Genomic DNA, 15069 nt, shown 5'->3' on the forward strand with positions numbered 1-15069 from the left:
GTACGCCCACACATAAACAAAAGCAGTGTTTCTCCTTTTTTTACAGGCGGAAAGTGAAACTGGGAGACTTTACTTTATTTAATTGACTTTCTCAATTACAAAAAATAACCAGGACTAAATGCAACTCAAAATACAGTGAACATAAATACAGTAGATAAAGCCTCAGTCACCTCCTCAGTCTTTCTCCTCAGAATGAGCTCTTGCTGCCTCTTCTGAGCCTCCAATAACTTCAGTTGATGCTGAGGAAGAAAAAGTCTAGTGTCAACACAATGAGTTAAATGAAAAGATGTAAACTAATGGGCAGCTGAAGCTAAAGAGTCTGGGGAAGACCTCCCTGTCACAGACCTCTTGCTTGCGCTGGTCTTTCTTCAAGGTGGCGATTTCACGGTTTCTGCGAGATTCGTTCATCCTGTTCTTTTCCTGCTGCTCCTTCATCTGCTTCATGAGACGGACCTGGAACAAGTCAATCAAAAATATTCACATTATATGCATTATATACAAATATGGAGAAATTAATATTCTGTTGTGAAATCTCTTTAATTTATGGATAATTTCTCAAATCTTCCATCTTTACTTTTTCTTCATCCTTGCTGCTTGTTGATTACTGTCTGCCTACTGAACATCTTCATTAGCTTTGAGTCTTTTTCCTTTTTGTTTTTAAAACAAAGTGGGGTAAAGACAGTCAAATGGAAATTTACAAGAAAGACAGTTGAGACACAAAGCAAATTCATTAAATTAAGCTGCTGCATGTTTCTGATGCTACCAGAACATCATTTATGAGAGATATGTCAAATATATTTAATTCAAGTGGAAGAAAATTCTTCCAACCACACACACAAAAAAAAAAAAGACACAGTGGATATCACACAAAAACATGCTACTAAACTACGCCTCGAGTTTCCACCAGACGCATCACAGGGCAACATTATCACAATCAGTCTCAGTAACTTATCAAACCTTCGTCTTCTTCATCTCCGCCACGTCCATCTGAAGCTTCTTCAGCTGCTTCTCGTACTGTGATTGGTTCTTGAGCAGGCGGGCGTGCTCCTTCTGAGCAGACTGCAGCTTCTGCAGTTCCTTGTTCATGACGCTCAGCTTCTTCTCATATTCAGCCTTGATCTTGCGAGCCTTGTCCTCTGTGCCGCTCTCTACTGAAGCTGAAAGTATGCGACACAAAAATCCTTGATCAATCAACTGATCTTCCATGAAAAAAGCTATAAAATGCTGTAAAAAGTTTGAGATGTTACATAATTAAATCACATTTACTTAGAGTTGTTCTGATACTGATACTAGTATCTGAAATGACTCTGATACTACCTAAAATACTGGATCGGGTATCGGTGAGTATGAGATTTCATGTACCGATGTGATACCATGTTATTTATCAATAATATAAATTAGTTTCACACAAGGATTAAACGGCAGTTTAATAAATTCTTCTTCGCTGCTCTAAAACAGCAGCCTACACAGGAAGCTGTGCTGTGCAGCCGCTGGCAACTACTGTTTTAAAATCAGCAAATAATTGATTTCTGGTAAATAGTGTAATGTTAGCAATTTGGTAAAATGTTAGACTGGGAAGTACCACCGGTAAAAAGGCTACGTGTACAGTCTGCTAGGATTTAATTTTGAGCGGTGGCACTAGTGTCAGGACAACTAGTGTAGGAAGTTTTATTCATTCCCAGATTAATTTTTTTATGATTGATGGTCAAATTAGATAATAAAAGAAAGATTCTATCTCATTCATGTATTTGTTCATGTTTTACAAAGGGTTTAACCTGAGCAATCAGATCAGTACTCAGTATCAGCCCATGCACAAGTTCCCAATACAGAATTGGCATCAGGAAGGAAACATCTACTTTTACTCAGTAGAGTTTCATATGTAACAGTGACATTGTACTGCAGATACAAACATATTTTCTCTGGTGGTTTATCGTCAGAAACCTCATCTTTCATTTGTCAAAAAGTCTCTTTTTTTTTTTTTTTTTTTTTTTTTTTTCATAATTAGAGATCCCGCCTTCTCCTCCACGCTTTTAAAATCCGTGTAAGACAAAGCTTTGATCCACTAGTGCTGACAGACATGAATGTAACTGTCATCATCAGGCTGCTGGCACAAACATTCACAACTGACTCAAGGATTCTCTGAAGTCTCAAACAGTCAAGTGTTTTTTCATTACTAAAGAACAAAAGCTGAGATCAGACGTTATAACTTCTTTCAAATCAAAGTAGGACAAGCAAGAACTCAGATATACTTCAAGACTGAAATAAACTGATCAAAAGACAGAAACGTTAAAAACAAACCCATATAAAGTATGTCTTTTGGTGGATGTTTTTATCCAAACTGCCAGAGCATGATTGATACATCATGTAAAGTGATACAACCCCCCCCTCCCGCCTCCATCTGAAATTCTTGTCTTACTCATGTTATGGAGGACGCGGTCCCTCTCCAGCTGGGTGTCCCTGATCTTGCACTGCAGCATCATCAGCTTCTGTTCGTACTGCTGTTTGAGTGTGTGAAGGCGCCGCTGGCTGTTCTCCAGCTCATCTATCAGCTTCTGCTTGATGGCGATCTCACAGGTGATGTTGGCCAGATCTGCCTGGTAGTTCTCTGTTAGACACAGATCATCACATTCAACCTCAACATGCAGAACTCCTTCTACCCCAGACTTCCCCTGAGGCGGACATGGTATACTGTTTAATTAATTGTTTATTGCTAACTGAAGCCTATATCATACAATAACCAATCTAGGTAACAAGGCAATAATCAGCAAATTGATTGTGCTAATATTCCATCCGTACACTTAGATTTCGGGCTGAAGTTTAAGACTTTCTTCAGTTTCAGTAGTCCACTGATTCTCATACACTCTTCCATCTTTATCAAGTCTCTTGATCTTCTTACTTGTTCAGGCAGCTCTTCACTATGTGCAGCCATGTTACATTAGACTCAGCCCAGGCCAACACAGAGGAAGCTGTGGCGTTCACAGGATATTTTATAAACTTGTTCACACAATTAACTTTAATTGGAAATCACATGAGCAAATCACTTTTGTTGTATTGACGTTGTACTTGAGGGGTCAGTCTCACAAAGACAGTTGTTGACTGTGTCTTAGATATAACGAACAGTCAGACTTCAGACAGACGTGTGAATTCATCTGTTGCACAAGTAGTTCTTGACTATCTTAAGCCGGACTGTGGTACAATGAATTCTGGGTAAATTAATACAAAAAAAATGGCCGACCTAATCCAACCGCTCAGCTCCGTTTAGCCCTGTATCTTTTGGAAGAATTCAACAGTTACAAGGATGTTTTACTTTGGAAATTCAGTGAAGAGTGAAACTATAAAAAGACAAAAAAAAAAAAAAATCAGATTTGGAAAAAAAAATGGCTGCAGTCTCTAAAAACTCGTTCCTTTCTCATCACTCTCTCCATAACAATATTAGCAAACCACAAATGAAGTGCCATGTTTTCTTGTTTTTTTGTTGTTGGGTGCTACTGCTCAGCATGGGTGTCATTGATTGTTACCATGGTAACATTGGTCTTAGACCTGAGTTAGCATGTGGGTAAGGTGTCTAATGTTTTTGGCCTAAAATGAGTCAGTCTTTATTTTTGTGAAACGGTCTGATTGACAGACTGATCTATGAGCCAAATGAAGACTGGACCAACACTACAGACCAGTGGCCTCAGGGCCTGTATTTCAATGTTGTCAGTCTGACCTGTTTTTCATTATATGTAAGATCAAATACCCTGCACTTTGACTTAGGATACAATTATTGTAACATTTTAGTGATAGCGTTGTTGGGTATTCAGTTTTGTTATATATTGAATATGGAGTAAGTCAAAGAAATATAGGGCAGGTCTCATCTAGCTCAGGTGCCTCAGTTTGAATGCAGTTCTCTCTGGTCCTGTTCTACACTGATGCACCTTAAATGTTTCCTGTTGCTCCACCTACATATGGACCACTATAAACACATGTGTTATTGTATGGAAAACATGGTTTCCTTTCCTACAGTATGAGTGAGGTTTACGTTTGTGGAGCTGGTCTGACAGTGACTTCACAGCTCCCCCTTGTGGAGAAACTGCAGCTGACTGAAAGTGACTGAGTGTGTTTGTCTACAGATAGTTTTTGTTTGTTGACTTGAGAGAGTCCCTCATACCTTTCTCATCGGACTCAGAGTCAGAATCATCAGAGCTCTCCTCCACGTCCATCTCTTCCTCTTCCTCCTCCTCTTCCTCCTCCGCTTCCTCATGGTCGCTGCCCTCCTGGACCTCCTACATTAAAAACAAACAAACAATTAACATCTGAACGCACTTCTCAACATATTCAATGCTGGTTCAATGTAAATGTGAAACAAGATGTCAGTCACCATATCTGCGTCCTCGTTCACTCGCTCCGTCATTTCTTTCTCTGTGCCCTTTTCCTGCTCGTTGTCAGGGATTTCCTCCTTATTGGCGCTGGAAGATTCAGACACGGTGATGAGTCAAAGACGTCAAATATCTGCTGCGATTATGTCATGAATATTTACTGAGCAGAACACAAGGTTTATCCAAAGTGCATCTTCACAGGTACTGTAACACACAAGTAAACATTAAGCATATCTTTATCATAACAATACAGTAAAGTAACAATACATCTGTGGGTAATAAAGACTTTTTTTTTTAGTTGCAATACATTTAATTTGTAAAGTCTTTTTGGCAAATAAGCTTTTTAATGGGCTTCACCACAGTGTAGCAATAAAGCTGCTGACTTTAGGATTGAATGTACTGTAATACTTATGCATTGTTTACATGCACCATAAACATACACAGAAAGCTATTAGTTGAATACTGAGATGCTGCTGCTTCCTTTTCATTTGCTTATTTGTGAAAAAGACAAGTTTTTTTTTTTAAGAAAGGAGGGAGGCATCTCATAAGAGTCTGAACAAAACCAGCAGAAGCAAAAAGCATGGAGGGAAAATGCAGCGCACAAAAGGAAATTCATGAACCAAATCCATGAAGCAGATCTGTTGGATAAGTGTTTTATCCAAACACAGAGGGCTGGCAATGTTTAGGTGGTGTTTCACAATAAAATCATCTGGATAGGAAAGATTAACACAGAACAGAAAAGAGGGATTTGCCGTCTGCTGTTACACTGTTTTAATACATTTTGCACACAGTCTGCCAGAAACAATAAAGACACAGATTTTGCCTGTGCGCTGAACCATAAGGAACCTTCAAGACACTTAAGACCTTCAACAGAAATAATGGATATATGGGGATAAATGTTTTCATAAAAGCATAAACTAGAGTGTTATGAACCTTGACTTTATTGTGTTGAAATTTTCTCCTAACAGACACCTGCTGACTTGTTCCAGTTTGTCTTGAATACTTCAAGATAAAAATACTTCAGTAAAAACACAAAAAAGATGCAATAGAAAGCAGGGACGTAGCATGAAAGATCACTGGATGAGCAAATGGGTTCACAAAGAAAATCTAAAGAGAGATTAAGGTTTATTGAAATGGTAAAAATGGTGAAGTGCTGCTACAGTAGCATGTTTTACTCCGGGTAGGGAAAAATACCTGCTTAAAAAAAATAAAAAGTTAAAATAAAAAGCTGAATTAGGGGAAGCAAGGGATGGGAGTGGCAACAGGAGGGTGGAAGCTCTGACAAACCTGGCGTCCTCAACCTCTTCCACCACCTCCTCCCTTTCCTCCCTCTCCCTCTGCTCCAACAGCTGCTGGAGTCTTCACGGAGGGGTGAAGGGTCAAACGAGAGAAGGAAGCAAGAGATGAACGGAGGAAGGAAGAATGGAGGGGAGAATGGTCAGAGGAAGCTCTGCACTGAAAACCCCAACGTTTATCCCCCCAAAGTGCCCGACAGCAAACTCTGATCATTTTCAACCTGGAGCCTCTGATCAGTCTCTAACGCTGCTGTAGATTTATTATCAAAGAAATTCTTCTATGTATTAGCACTGGTTTATTAGCACATACAGTGGGCTCCCATTCAAATGGAACTTGGCATCAGACTTTTGGACCCCACTGTATTTCATCTACATTGTCTCATGTGTCTAAATGAATTATCATCTGTTAAGCTAAGTGAGTTTAGAGATCAGGACATTAAATGAGCTATTTGTACGTGTTGCAAAACGCTACACAGCCACCGTTAGCAATAACTCCTGTTTACTCACCAGTCTTGGCAAAAGCTTTGTTGTTGCCATCGTTGTGTTGTATTGTAAGGTTATGATGTGTCCTCTGAGCAGCTACTTCTTAAGGGCAGACAGGACACTACAGTGACTCAGTATCGGAAAAAGACGACAGCCGGACCGGGCCAGAGCTAGCTAGTTAGCATGGTAACTTCAGTAGAAAAAAAAAGAAGATAAAAATAGAAACAAAACAAGAGTTGCTTTCCATCGCTGGAGACAGCTGTTGGTGAGTAAAGGAATGAAGTTTGATGCTTGAACGCGGAAACATTTTTAATCTAACAGGTGTGTTTTAATCATGCTTGAGTGTTCTGCTTGTTTTATCAAAGACGTCAGCAAATTGTGTTTGATAAAGGGACAGTGGCCTGCCAATGTTTTTGAGAATGACAGTGGGTTGCATTCAATGATGTGTAGTGTGAGTGTATTTTTGAGAACTTCCACTAAGAAGACGAAATCACCGTTGTAAATCAGCTAAGATGAGAAACTACCGATCTTCAGAAACAATGGTGTCTGGGTACAAGAGTTTCACCATAATGAAAAGAGGGCAGCCAGATACTGCCCACAGCTGGTAGAGTGAACAAGCTTATACAAGATGCACAAAAGAGAGAACTCATTTCACTCCCGGGACTGAGCTCGGTTTTGTTGCTGCATTTTGACTTGAACTCAGAAGATTGTTTGTGTTTTAACTGAGTCTGAAAGTCATGTGGTGGAGGATCTGAACTCATCTGGCCTGAGTGAAGATTTCTCTCCCACACAGCTGTTCATGCTAAAATGTACAAATAGCTCCTTTAAGCCCAAAAGCAATAAAATATGAATGTTCCCATTCACCAAATGGTATATTGAAGCAATGTTTTAAATTAAAATGCATAACAAGTCAAAGTGACTTCTGACGGCAATATGTGATTAGAGATATGCCATTGAAGAAAAATTGTATAGTTTGGAATAAAATCATAGAAGAAGAGCCAATCCAGTTTGAAACTTATTCAGATGTAAACACAGCTGATTATGCAACACGACACGACAGCCGGATGACCTACCCATCACATGTTTTGTTAATGACAAATGACCTCAGCAGTTCTAAACGGTCTTATTACCTTTTCTTTTTCTTCTTCTCTCGTTTCTTCAGCTTCTCCAGGTCTTTCTTGGCCATTTCGATGATATCCGAGGTCTCCTTCTCAGGGGGCAGCATGGAGGAGGAGAAGGAGCCGGACCCTCCGTAGAACGACTGACGGGTGGAGGCGCGAGACAGATTCTTCCTCAGATTCTCATTCACAGCTTCACTCTCCAGGAGTTTGGCTCTGAGGATGAAAACCAGGGACACAGACCAGACAGCGCTCACATCAGACCCAGGTTAAAAAGAGTCTGTAAATATAAACACTTTGAAGGTTTATTTTATTTCTATTCGGGAGCATATTCCAAAAATGTCCTTTTATTATTTCTAGGCTGTAAACAGCTTCCTTCACTTCACCACTTTTTAACGTCAACACTGAGGAAAGATTTCTAACTTTAAAAGCCCAAAAATAATCTTCATCAGAGACTGAGGTGTGACATCTTTTTGCTGATTGATCCTAAAAAGGCTGTAGAGAAAATCTGTGACCATTTAAGCAACTTCAGTTGCCAGTTTATTAGGCACACCCATCTGAAACTAATGCATTTTAACAGTACAACAGTCCTGCAAAAAAACTGAAGGTTAAATTTTAATGAGGCATTGATTCCACTTGCTGTAAAAAACAACAACAACAACAACAACAACATATTTTCTTCATTCCCCACCAGTGGTACCAAGTTTAATAATACATATCTCAAAACCAAGAGAAATAAAACCAAACATGTCTTTAAGTAAGAATAATGGGAACTGAAACTGGATGAACTGATCTTTAAAATGTAAATACTATGAAGTATTTATGTTTTTTTCATGTTTGCACAAAAGAACATTTTCTAAAACGTGATGGAGCCTTCATCAGTCAGTGGGTTGAGTAAAGGCTCTGAAGGAAAGTGAATAACGAGGAAATAAAGCACAGTATGAGATGTTTACCTGAGGTCCTCAATCTCTTTGATGTAGCCCTGAATCATGTTTCCAATTTCCTCTGTTCCTCCTTCACCTGGGAGAGAAACAGGACAGATTTCAGCTCAGTGAGATGAAGAGGAAAAATGGTTTCCTGTTTTCTAATACTGTTATAACATATTGAAACTGAAGACAACAGAATAAAAACTTTGCCTGCCTAAACTAATCTAGGAGTTTGATTGTGCAGCCCTACCTGCCCTGGCGAGGGCCTGGTTGGCCTGGTCACTGAGCAGCTGGGTGAGCCGTGCCCTCTGAGCATCGATGGTCTCCTGCATGGCCTTCACCCTCACCCTCAGGTTGCTGTTCTCCGTCTGCAGCATGGAGTTCTCATGGAACATGTCGCTGAAACTCTCCATACCATCCTCACCCACCATGCGTTTACCCTGCAGGGGGGAGGAGGAAAACCGTGATATTTATTTGAGAGCTACAATTTTCAGGGTGCAATGGGGGGAAAAAAAGGGATTTGTTTCTAGAATCAAAGAAAAAATGCTTGTAATAAATGTTTTCTATTCCTCTTTCTGCCTCTCATTCTCCTCCCCCTCCTCACCGTCTTGTACTCCATCAGCTCGATCTGCAGTCGAGCTATTTCCGTCCTCAGAGCACTGATCTGCTGGCTGGCCTTGTCCTGGTTCACCATCACCTTGTTCTTGATGTTCCGGGCTCGGTTGGCGTACTTTAGTGTGTTCAGCGTCTCCATGAAGTCCCGGTCAGACGGGCTGATGCAGGCGATCATCACTGTTTGGCTTAGAGAAGAAGGAGGTGGATAGGGATTGATTCAGCTGCTCAAAGGCTTACACTTCAACTCTTTTTACTGCTCTACGATTTATAATCTAAATATAATAAACATTAAAATTCAAACTACCAAGGTTACTTTTTTGCATTTGAGCCTCAGTATAAGAGGCCAGAATGATTTCTCTGAGAAGTGAAATTTTAAAGCTGATAAAATGCTGCATGATTTCACATTTTGGATTGTGAAAGTAAACCGTTACTTAACTTAACTTAATTGTCCAATTATTGATGAGTATTCTCCCTATTCCAAAGTAAACATAATCTTTATTCATTCCTACATTAATGTTACTGCAACAAACTTTAAGTCAGATCATTGTATTGTGGAAGAAGGTGAAATCAGAAACCTGTTTCCTCCTAAAGAGTCCTGCAGGAGTCGGGTGAGTTTGGAGTCTCTGTAAGGCACATGAGAGGACCGCTTGCTGCGGTCGCCCAAAGCACTGATTACATTCCCCAGAGCGAGCTGCAGCAGAGAACAGACATAATGTTTCAGGCTCATACAGATGTTTAACGTAACAGGAATTCATACAAGCACAAGTCTTTGCAATACGCACACGACATGGACACTCGTCACACAAACAGACATTGTAGCTTGGCTATGACATAACATTTTGTTAAATCCTAAAAGGTTTTCGTTGTGGTGAAAAATCTTGGTTTCCATCTCAGCTGCAGAGTTTTGTCATACAAGAAACAACAAGAGCCAAAAATCCACCATCTAATGCAAATAATTAAAGAAACATCTGTTAAATACAACTAACAATTTCCCTGGCTAATGATCTGTAACATTTCTTGACCTTTCCAGCCGTTATTATTAGGATTATCAAATGTTCTACGTTCCTCTCTCTGGAAAACAACCTTTCAACCCTGAGATGAGGCTGCTGGTGACAAATAACATCCTGCATCATGGTTAAAATGTTTTACATGTTCTTTCAAAAACAAAACAACTTATTTTGCCAGTTTTTGTTGGCTGATGTTTTTGTTGGTCTTGTATCCTGATCTTAAGCAGTAAATCTTCCACTAATAGCTTCACCTTGTTGCCGTCTCAGTGCAGGATAAATGTCTAGAAAACTCTGCCACTAGATGGCAGTACAACTCTGGAATATGAAAACCGCTCTGCATCCCAGAGTGACCTTATAAATTCTGCAGGAGTCAGGTGGAGGGGGGAGAAACTCACCAGTCCACAGTTGATGGAGATGCCCTCTTTGGCTCGATCGCCCGTTGCTCCGGTTCTCTTCAGCCTCTCAGAACCGGCCAGATCCACAAAGTGGAACTTGGCTGTCAGCGTCTCGTACTCGTCCATCTCAGAGTTTCCATTGGAGACTCGGTTATCGCTATCATTTTCTTGCTGAGGGACAACGACACACACAAACTCTGTTAGTGACGCAGCATTATATCATCATGCGTTTCCATGTTCGTCTCTATCTTATGAAGAATTACTGCGCAAAATAAAATTAAAAAAAGATTCTCTTACAGAAGGACTGACAATAAAACATTGTGACAAACTGTTCACTTTTGATCCCTTTGTAAATGAGTATTTTATATTTTTATTTTCATATTTAAAATGCAGATTCAAAGACTGAGAAGAATTTTCATGAAGGGAAAACTCAAGTTGCAATGTCTTACTAACACTTAGAACTGAAAACTGAACTGAAATTTTTTTTTGCTTTAAAACAATCTGAAGCTGGATGATAAAAAAAAACCCCGCAGTCCACATCATTTATATTGAATATTTAAATTTAAAGCGCAGGTTTTTGCACTTCACAGTCCTTCTTCAGATGTCGCTCAGTGTGATGATGTACTAACATTGTCGGAGGCACAAACGCGGACTTGGCACAAATGGATGGTGAAGATTGCGTGTGATCGAGAGCTCTGGACGTTCATCTGGGTGCTGGCTGTGGTGCGCGACAGAGCGCCCAGCTTCAGGCACTGCATCATCTGAAGAGGCAGAGGAAGAGTTTTACGTGTTAACACACGGGTTCAACTTTGATACAGCTGGGAAAACAACAACAACAAATCCTCTCTGGTATTTATAAGAGTAAACATGGGAGCAGTGATGAATAATATATGAATTACAAATGAATGAAGGAGGCCTTGTGCTGGTTCACAATCAGAGTAAATCTATTAAAAGTATATTCTCAATTATCCATAGAATATTTATACATTTAAATAAGCTTATTGATGCTTGAGAAAGAGAGACTAACAATGTTTGATGCTGAATGACTGCATGAACAGTTTAATTAAATTAAAACTTTAAATTTAGCATCCCAAGACAATACATTTGATGACTGCTTCAGACAGGTGTTGTCCCCCCTGTACCTCGGCCTCGGAGGATACGGTCCGAGTGGTCACTCCCACTGTGTAGATTCCTCCGGTGGCGTCTTCGTGGATCTTGATGTGAGATTTCTGCTTCATGTCTCGTGCGGAGTCAAACAGGTCCAGAACCTCCTCATTATAAAGCTGTGTGAAGGCAAAACACAAGAAAAAACTGAAGTGATTTATCTGCTATAATTAAAGCGTTGGATTAAATCATCAAAATTCAGGGAAAATCTGAAGGCTTCAGAGTTGAAACATTTCAGACTGTCTTCATCCTACTTTGAAATACATTAAGGATCAATGTAAGAACCCAAATAAAGAAGCAAGACAACAACTCAAGCTGTCGGTGAAATATGCAAAATTAAAAGTGGGCACCTGAAAATGAAATGCTGCGTGTGTGTGAGTTAGAGGTGGGAAGATATTTGATAATATAGAAAATTGCAATATTTCTCAATATAATTGAGGACTATATTGAAATATTCAGTTTTGGGTAATGCCAAGCCTAGTGTGACTGCACATACAGAAAGAAAAAACATAAGAGAATAAACTGTATTCAGGCCATTTTAATATGAGATTAGAATATAGATTCCCGATTTCAGTTAGTCATTTCATAGTGGTCATTTTTGCATTTGATTTTCTAAAAAAAATAAAAAAATGATAATGTGATTTTTGTTGCAGCTTGTACCAAACAAATATGTTGTTCCATTACATCTGGAGAATATGATTCGTAGGCTGGAGCGTCTCTGTAGCACCACAGTGCTTCATTTATGGTCTGTTGTGACAGAACTATTTCAAGACCCGTGTTTGGTGATATTTGCCTTGATTAAATACTGTATGATCATTTTGCCCTTGATGCAGTTAAATTAAGAATCTGTAGTTCCATTAAGTTTCAGTGTTTCATGATGATTTGAATTGTCTGAAATAAATATGAAAAAATGATGTGTAAAAAAGTCTGACTATCAGCACCAAATACCACCTGTTGGACTTTCTGCCTCTGCCGTGTGATTTCTGTGCACATCCATATCTCTCAGCCACAACTCTTCTTCAGGAATCTGAACACTGTCACAGTCTGATGGACCAGCACATGTGTCAACTCACATCATTCCTGTTAACTCCTCCTGCCCAGACTGAGACACCCCCCCCTCCCCAAACACCTCCTAACCCCCGATGACAGCTGCTGCAGTTCAATTGTCAGGGTGGATATTTTCTAGTGATGGAGCGCTGGTGTCAAAGCTTGTTAAACGAGCTGTGTCAACAATATAAGCCTGACCCATGACATCTCTGTAGAGCCTGTCCTAATGCTGGTGAGAGGAAGATTACATTCTGTTTGTTTTATTTAGTTAATATTTTTTGACTCAAAGAAGCAGAAACAATAAAAGAAACATTATTATTTATGATGCAGTCATATGGGTCAGTACCTCGAGGAACTGGGCGTTGATCTTGAACTCAGGTACGGGGCGTCCCTGCTCCTGGGCGGCTTGTCGGCGCTCCTCGATGCCTTTGAAGAGGTGATGGACGGCACGGGGGATGATGCCCAGCTCCTCGTCTACGATGTTGACATCAAAGCCCGTCCCCATGGTGTAGGTCTTCCCTGAACCCGTCTGTAGGAGGAGATGAAGGTGTCATTCGAAGGAACAAATATTGTACACAGTGCTGGGGTCTGTTTACTTTTTTTAAGTTCATTTTTGTTTTGTGTTTTATTATTGCATTTCCTTTTCATTATTTGAGTGTATTTTTATATTGTAATTTGTTTTACTTTGTAAAGTAATTTCTGACTATAAAGTTTAGTTTCTGACTACAGTTTGTTTACTTTTACTTAATCTGCCATCTACTTTTTCTCCAGTTGTTTTTTTATTTCCTACATTTCCCAGAATTCCTTTTGACATCCATGAGTTCAATGCTTTCACCTGGGGGCTACACATGCAGCTGGAGAGCAAGTCTTTCTAGATAAGATAAAATGTGTGACTCTTGTGTTGTGGCTGAATTCATTCTGGTCAAATAAAGTTATTGTCAGTGGAGATATTAGTAACTGTTCCACCGTCATTTCTCTCTTGCCATTTCATTCTGAAATATATTGTTTATTTTTGATAAAGATGAACCGACATCAATTTTAGTCCGACAAAAAATAAAACTAAAAAAAGAACGAGTCCGTCTTAAACTGAAGTAAACCAGGACTTTGAACAATCCAAAGTACTGTTGATACGACAGAAGATATTTTCTCTGCTCCTCACATCATCACTGTCTGTTTATATCTGAAACCAAACTGGGCTGAGTTCTTGTGATGCAGCCCAGTGGGTCGGTCTAAATCTAGATTAGTCCCTGTAAAGCCACAGAGGCAAACGGGTCTGATCCGTCTGTGGCTTCAGAAGTAGGCCAGCAGTGAGCAGCAGTAACCAGGGAGATACGGGTTATGGACACACATTAAAGATGCATAGTTAGCTGCCTAAACAGTGTGTGTGCCAGTGTGTGTGTGTGTGCACTTCTCTTCACTCTGAATCGTGTGAGTGCCATGAAGCAGGATCTCCGTCACCATGGCAACCTAAGCAGTAGGGGAGGTAACGAGTGGAGGGGGGCTGTGAGGCCGAAACTTGCATGTTATTTCCATGTGATGAACTTGGAGGAAGAAATGAAGAAGTGAAAGAGGAGGAGGAGTAACTGAAGAAAAAGCAAGTAATGATCCTTTCACTATCCAACAATCTTCAGATTATTCTCTCAGTTAAACATCGGAAAACTGTGAAAAATGAATTTCCAAAAGCACATTCAACCTGTCTGACTAATGTTGCCTGATCAACAGTCACAAAGCCCAAAGATTTACTATCATAAAGACAAAGAAAAGGTTGCAAGCTGGAAGCTGCATCCATGGAAGCACAACACCACCACAAAAACATAAAGCTCCATAAGATTAATTTGGCATTATTGCGGGACACACTCCACACATATAAATGAATTTTGTTTTTAAATCTTCCCCAAATATCTGAGTCTTTGTACAAATTCTGAAAGGATTTTTTGAAAAGTAGTCATCAGCTAAAAAAATGTCAAAAATGTCTCTGCACACAAGGGTTTTTATTTATTCATAAATGTGTGTATGTGTGTGTATATAGACACACACATGAATATATACTGTATACATACACATTTAAGGTAACTTGTTAATTTTTTGAACTGTGATGTCTGTTGTATTTTGGCTTTGTTAATAACGTCGTTACAATACAGAATCTCTGTACATCTCGCATTAGCAGGCTCACTGCCAGTAATGCCATTAATACCACGGGTAAATCCCTAAACTGTTCTTAAAGATGCGGTGCATCAGTGGTGGCGGTGGCGGTGGCGGTGGCGGCGGCGGCACTAATAGATGAGCCGGTGTGCGTGCAGAGGAAACAGCAGTTTCTCTGGCCCCAGAAGAACTTGGTAGGATTATGAGGCTTGAGCTCCCTCGCAACTTAACATTCAGATTTACATTAGCACAAAATCATTTCTGCACAGTGAACCAGGAGACACATGAACTGCAGCTGAGCACTGATATAAACTGATGATGTGATCAGAATGTTTTATCTTTTCATAAAAGTGTGTCGTCCAAATGAAAAGTTACAACCAAACTACAATTAAAAACTAACAAAATGACTTACAGAGATTTGTTTTATATGTGTAAATGTAACATGTAACAGTGGAGTCCAGTTTATTCCATTAGACATAAATTTGAGTGATTTAAACTGTCTTCATTTGCTTGATTACA

The 15069-nt window shown here is 39.7% G+C and overlaps 1 protein-coding gene across 1 annotated transcript in view; it reads right to left on the bottom strand.

The window, feature by feature from the left end:
- Window positions 1–15069, bottom strand: part of LOC111229612 (kinesin-like protein KIF21A) — a 59895-nt gene that overhangs the window by 19209 nt on the left and 25617 nt on the right. Inside the window, exons 3-17 of the mRNA XM_022756007.1 lie at window positions 12755–12937; window positions 11340–11480; window positions 10827–10958; window positions 10198–10368; window positions 9371–9486; window positions 8785–8980; window positions 8431–8620; window positions 8208–8274; window positions 7267–7470; window positions 4361–4448; window positions 4151–4265; window positions 2417–2605; window positions 958–1157; window positions 346–453; window positions 171–239 (exon numbers count right to left, since the gene is read on the bottom strand). Coding sequence (XP_022611728.1) covers window positions 171–239; window positions 346–453; window positions 958–1157; window positions 2417–2605; window positions 4151–4265; window positions 4361–4448; window positions 7267–7470; window positions 8208–8274; window positions 8431–8620; window positions 8785–8980; window positions 9371–9486; window positions 10198–10368; window positions 10827–10958; window positions 11340–11480; window positions 12755–12937 — 2169 coding nt within the window. The remainder of the gene's footprint in view (window positions 1–170; window positions 240–345; window positions 454–957; window positions 1158–2416; window positions 2606–4150; window positions 4266–4360; window positions 4449–7266; window positions 7471–8207; window positions 8275–8430; window positions 8621–8784; window positions 8981–9370; window positions 9487–10197; window positions 10369–10826; window positions 10959–11339; window positions 11481–12754; window positions 12938–15069) is intronic.

This window comes from Seriola dumerili, unplaced genomic scaffold, assembly GCF_002260705.1.
Source record: "Seriola dumerili isolate Sdu_G_001 unplaced genomic scaffold, Sdu_1.0 BDQW01000242.1, whole genome shotgun sequence".
Classification (NCBI taxonomy): domain Eukaryota; kingdom Metazoa; phylum Chordata; class Actinopteri; order Carangiformes; family Carangidae; genus Seriola; species Seriola dumerili.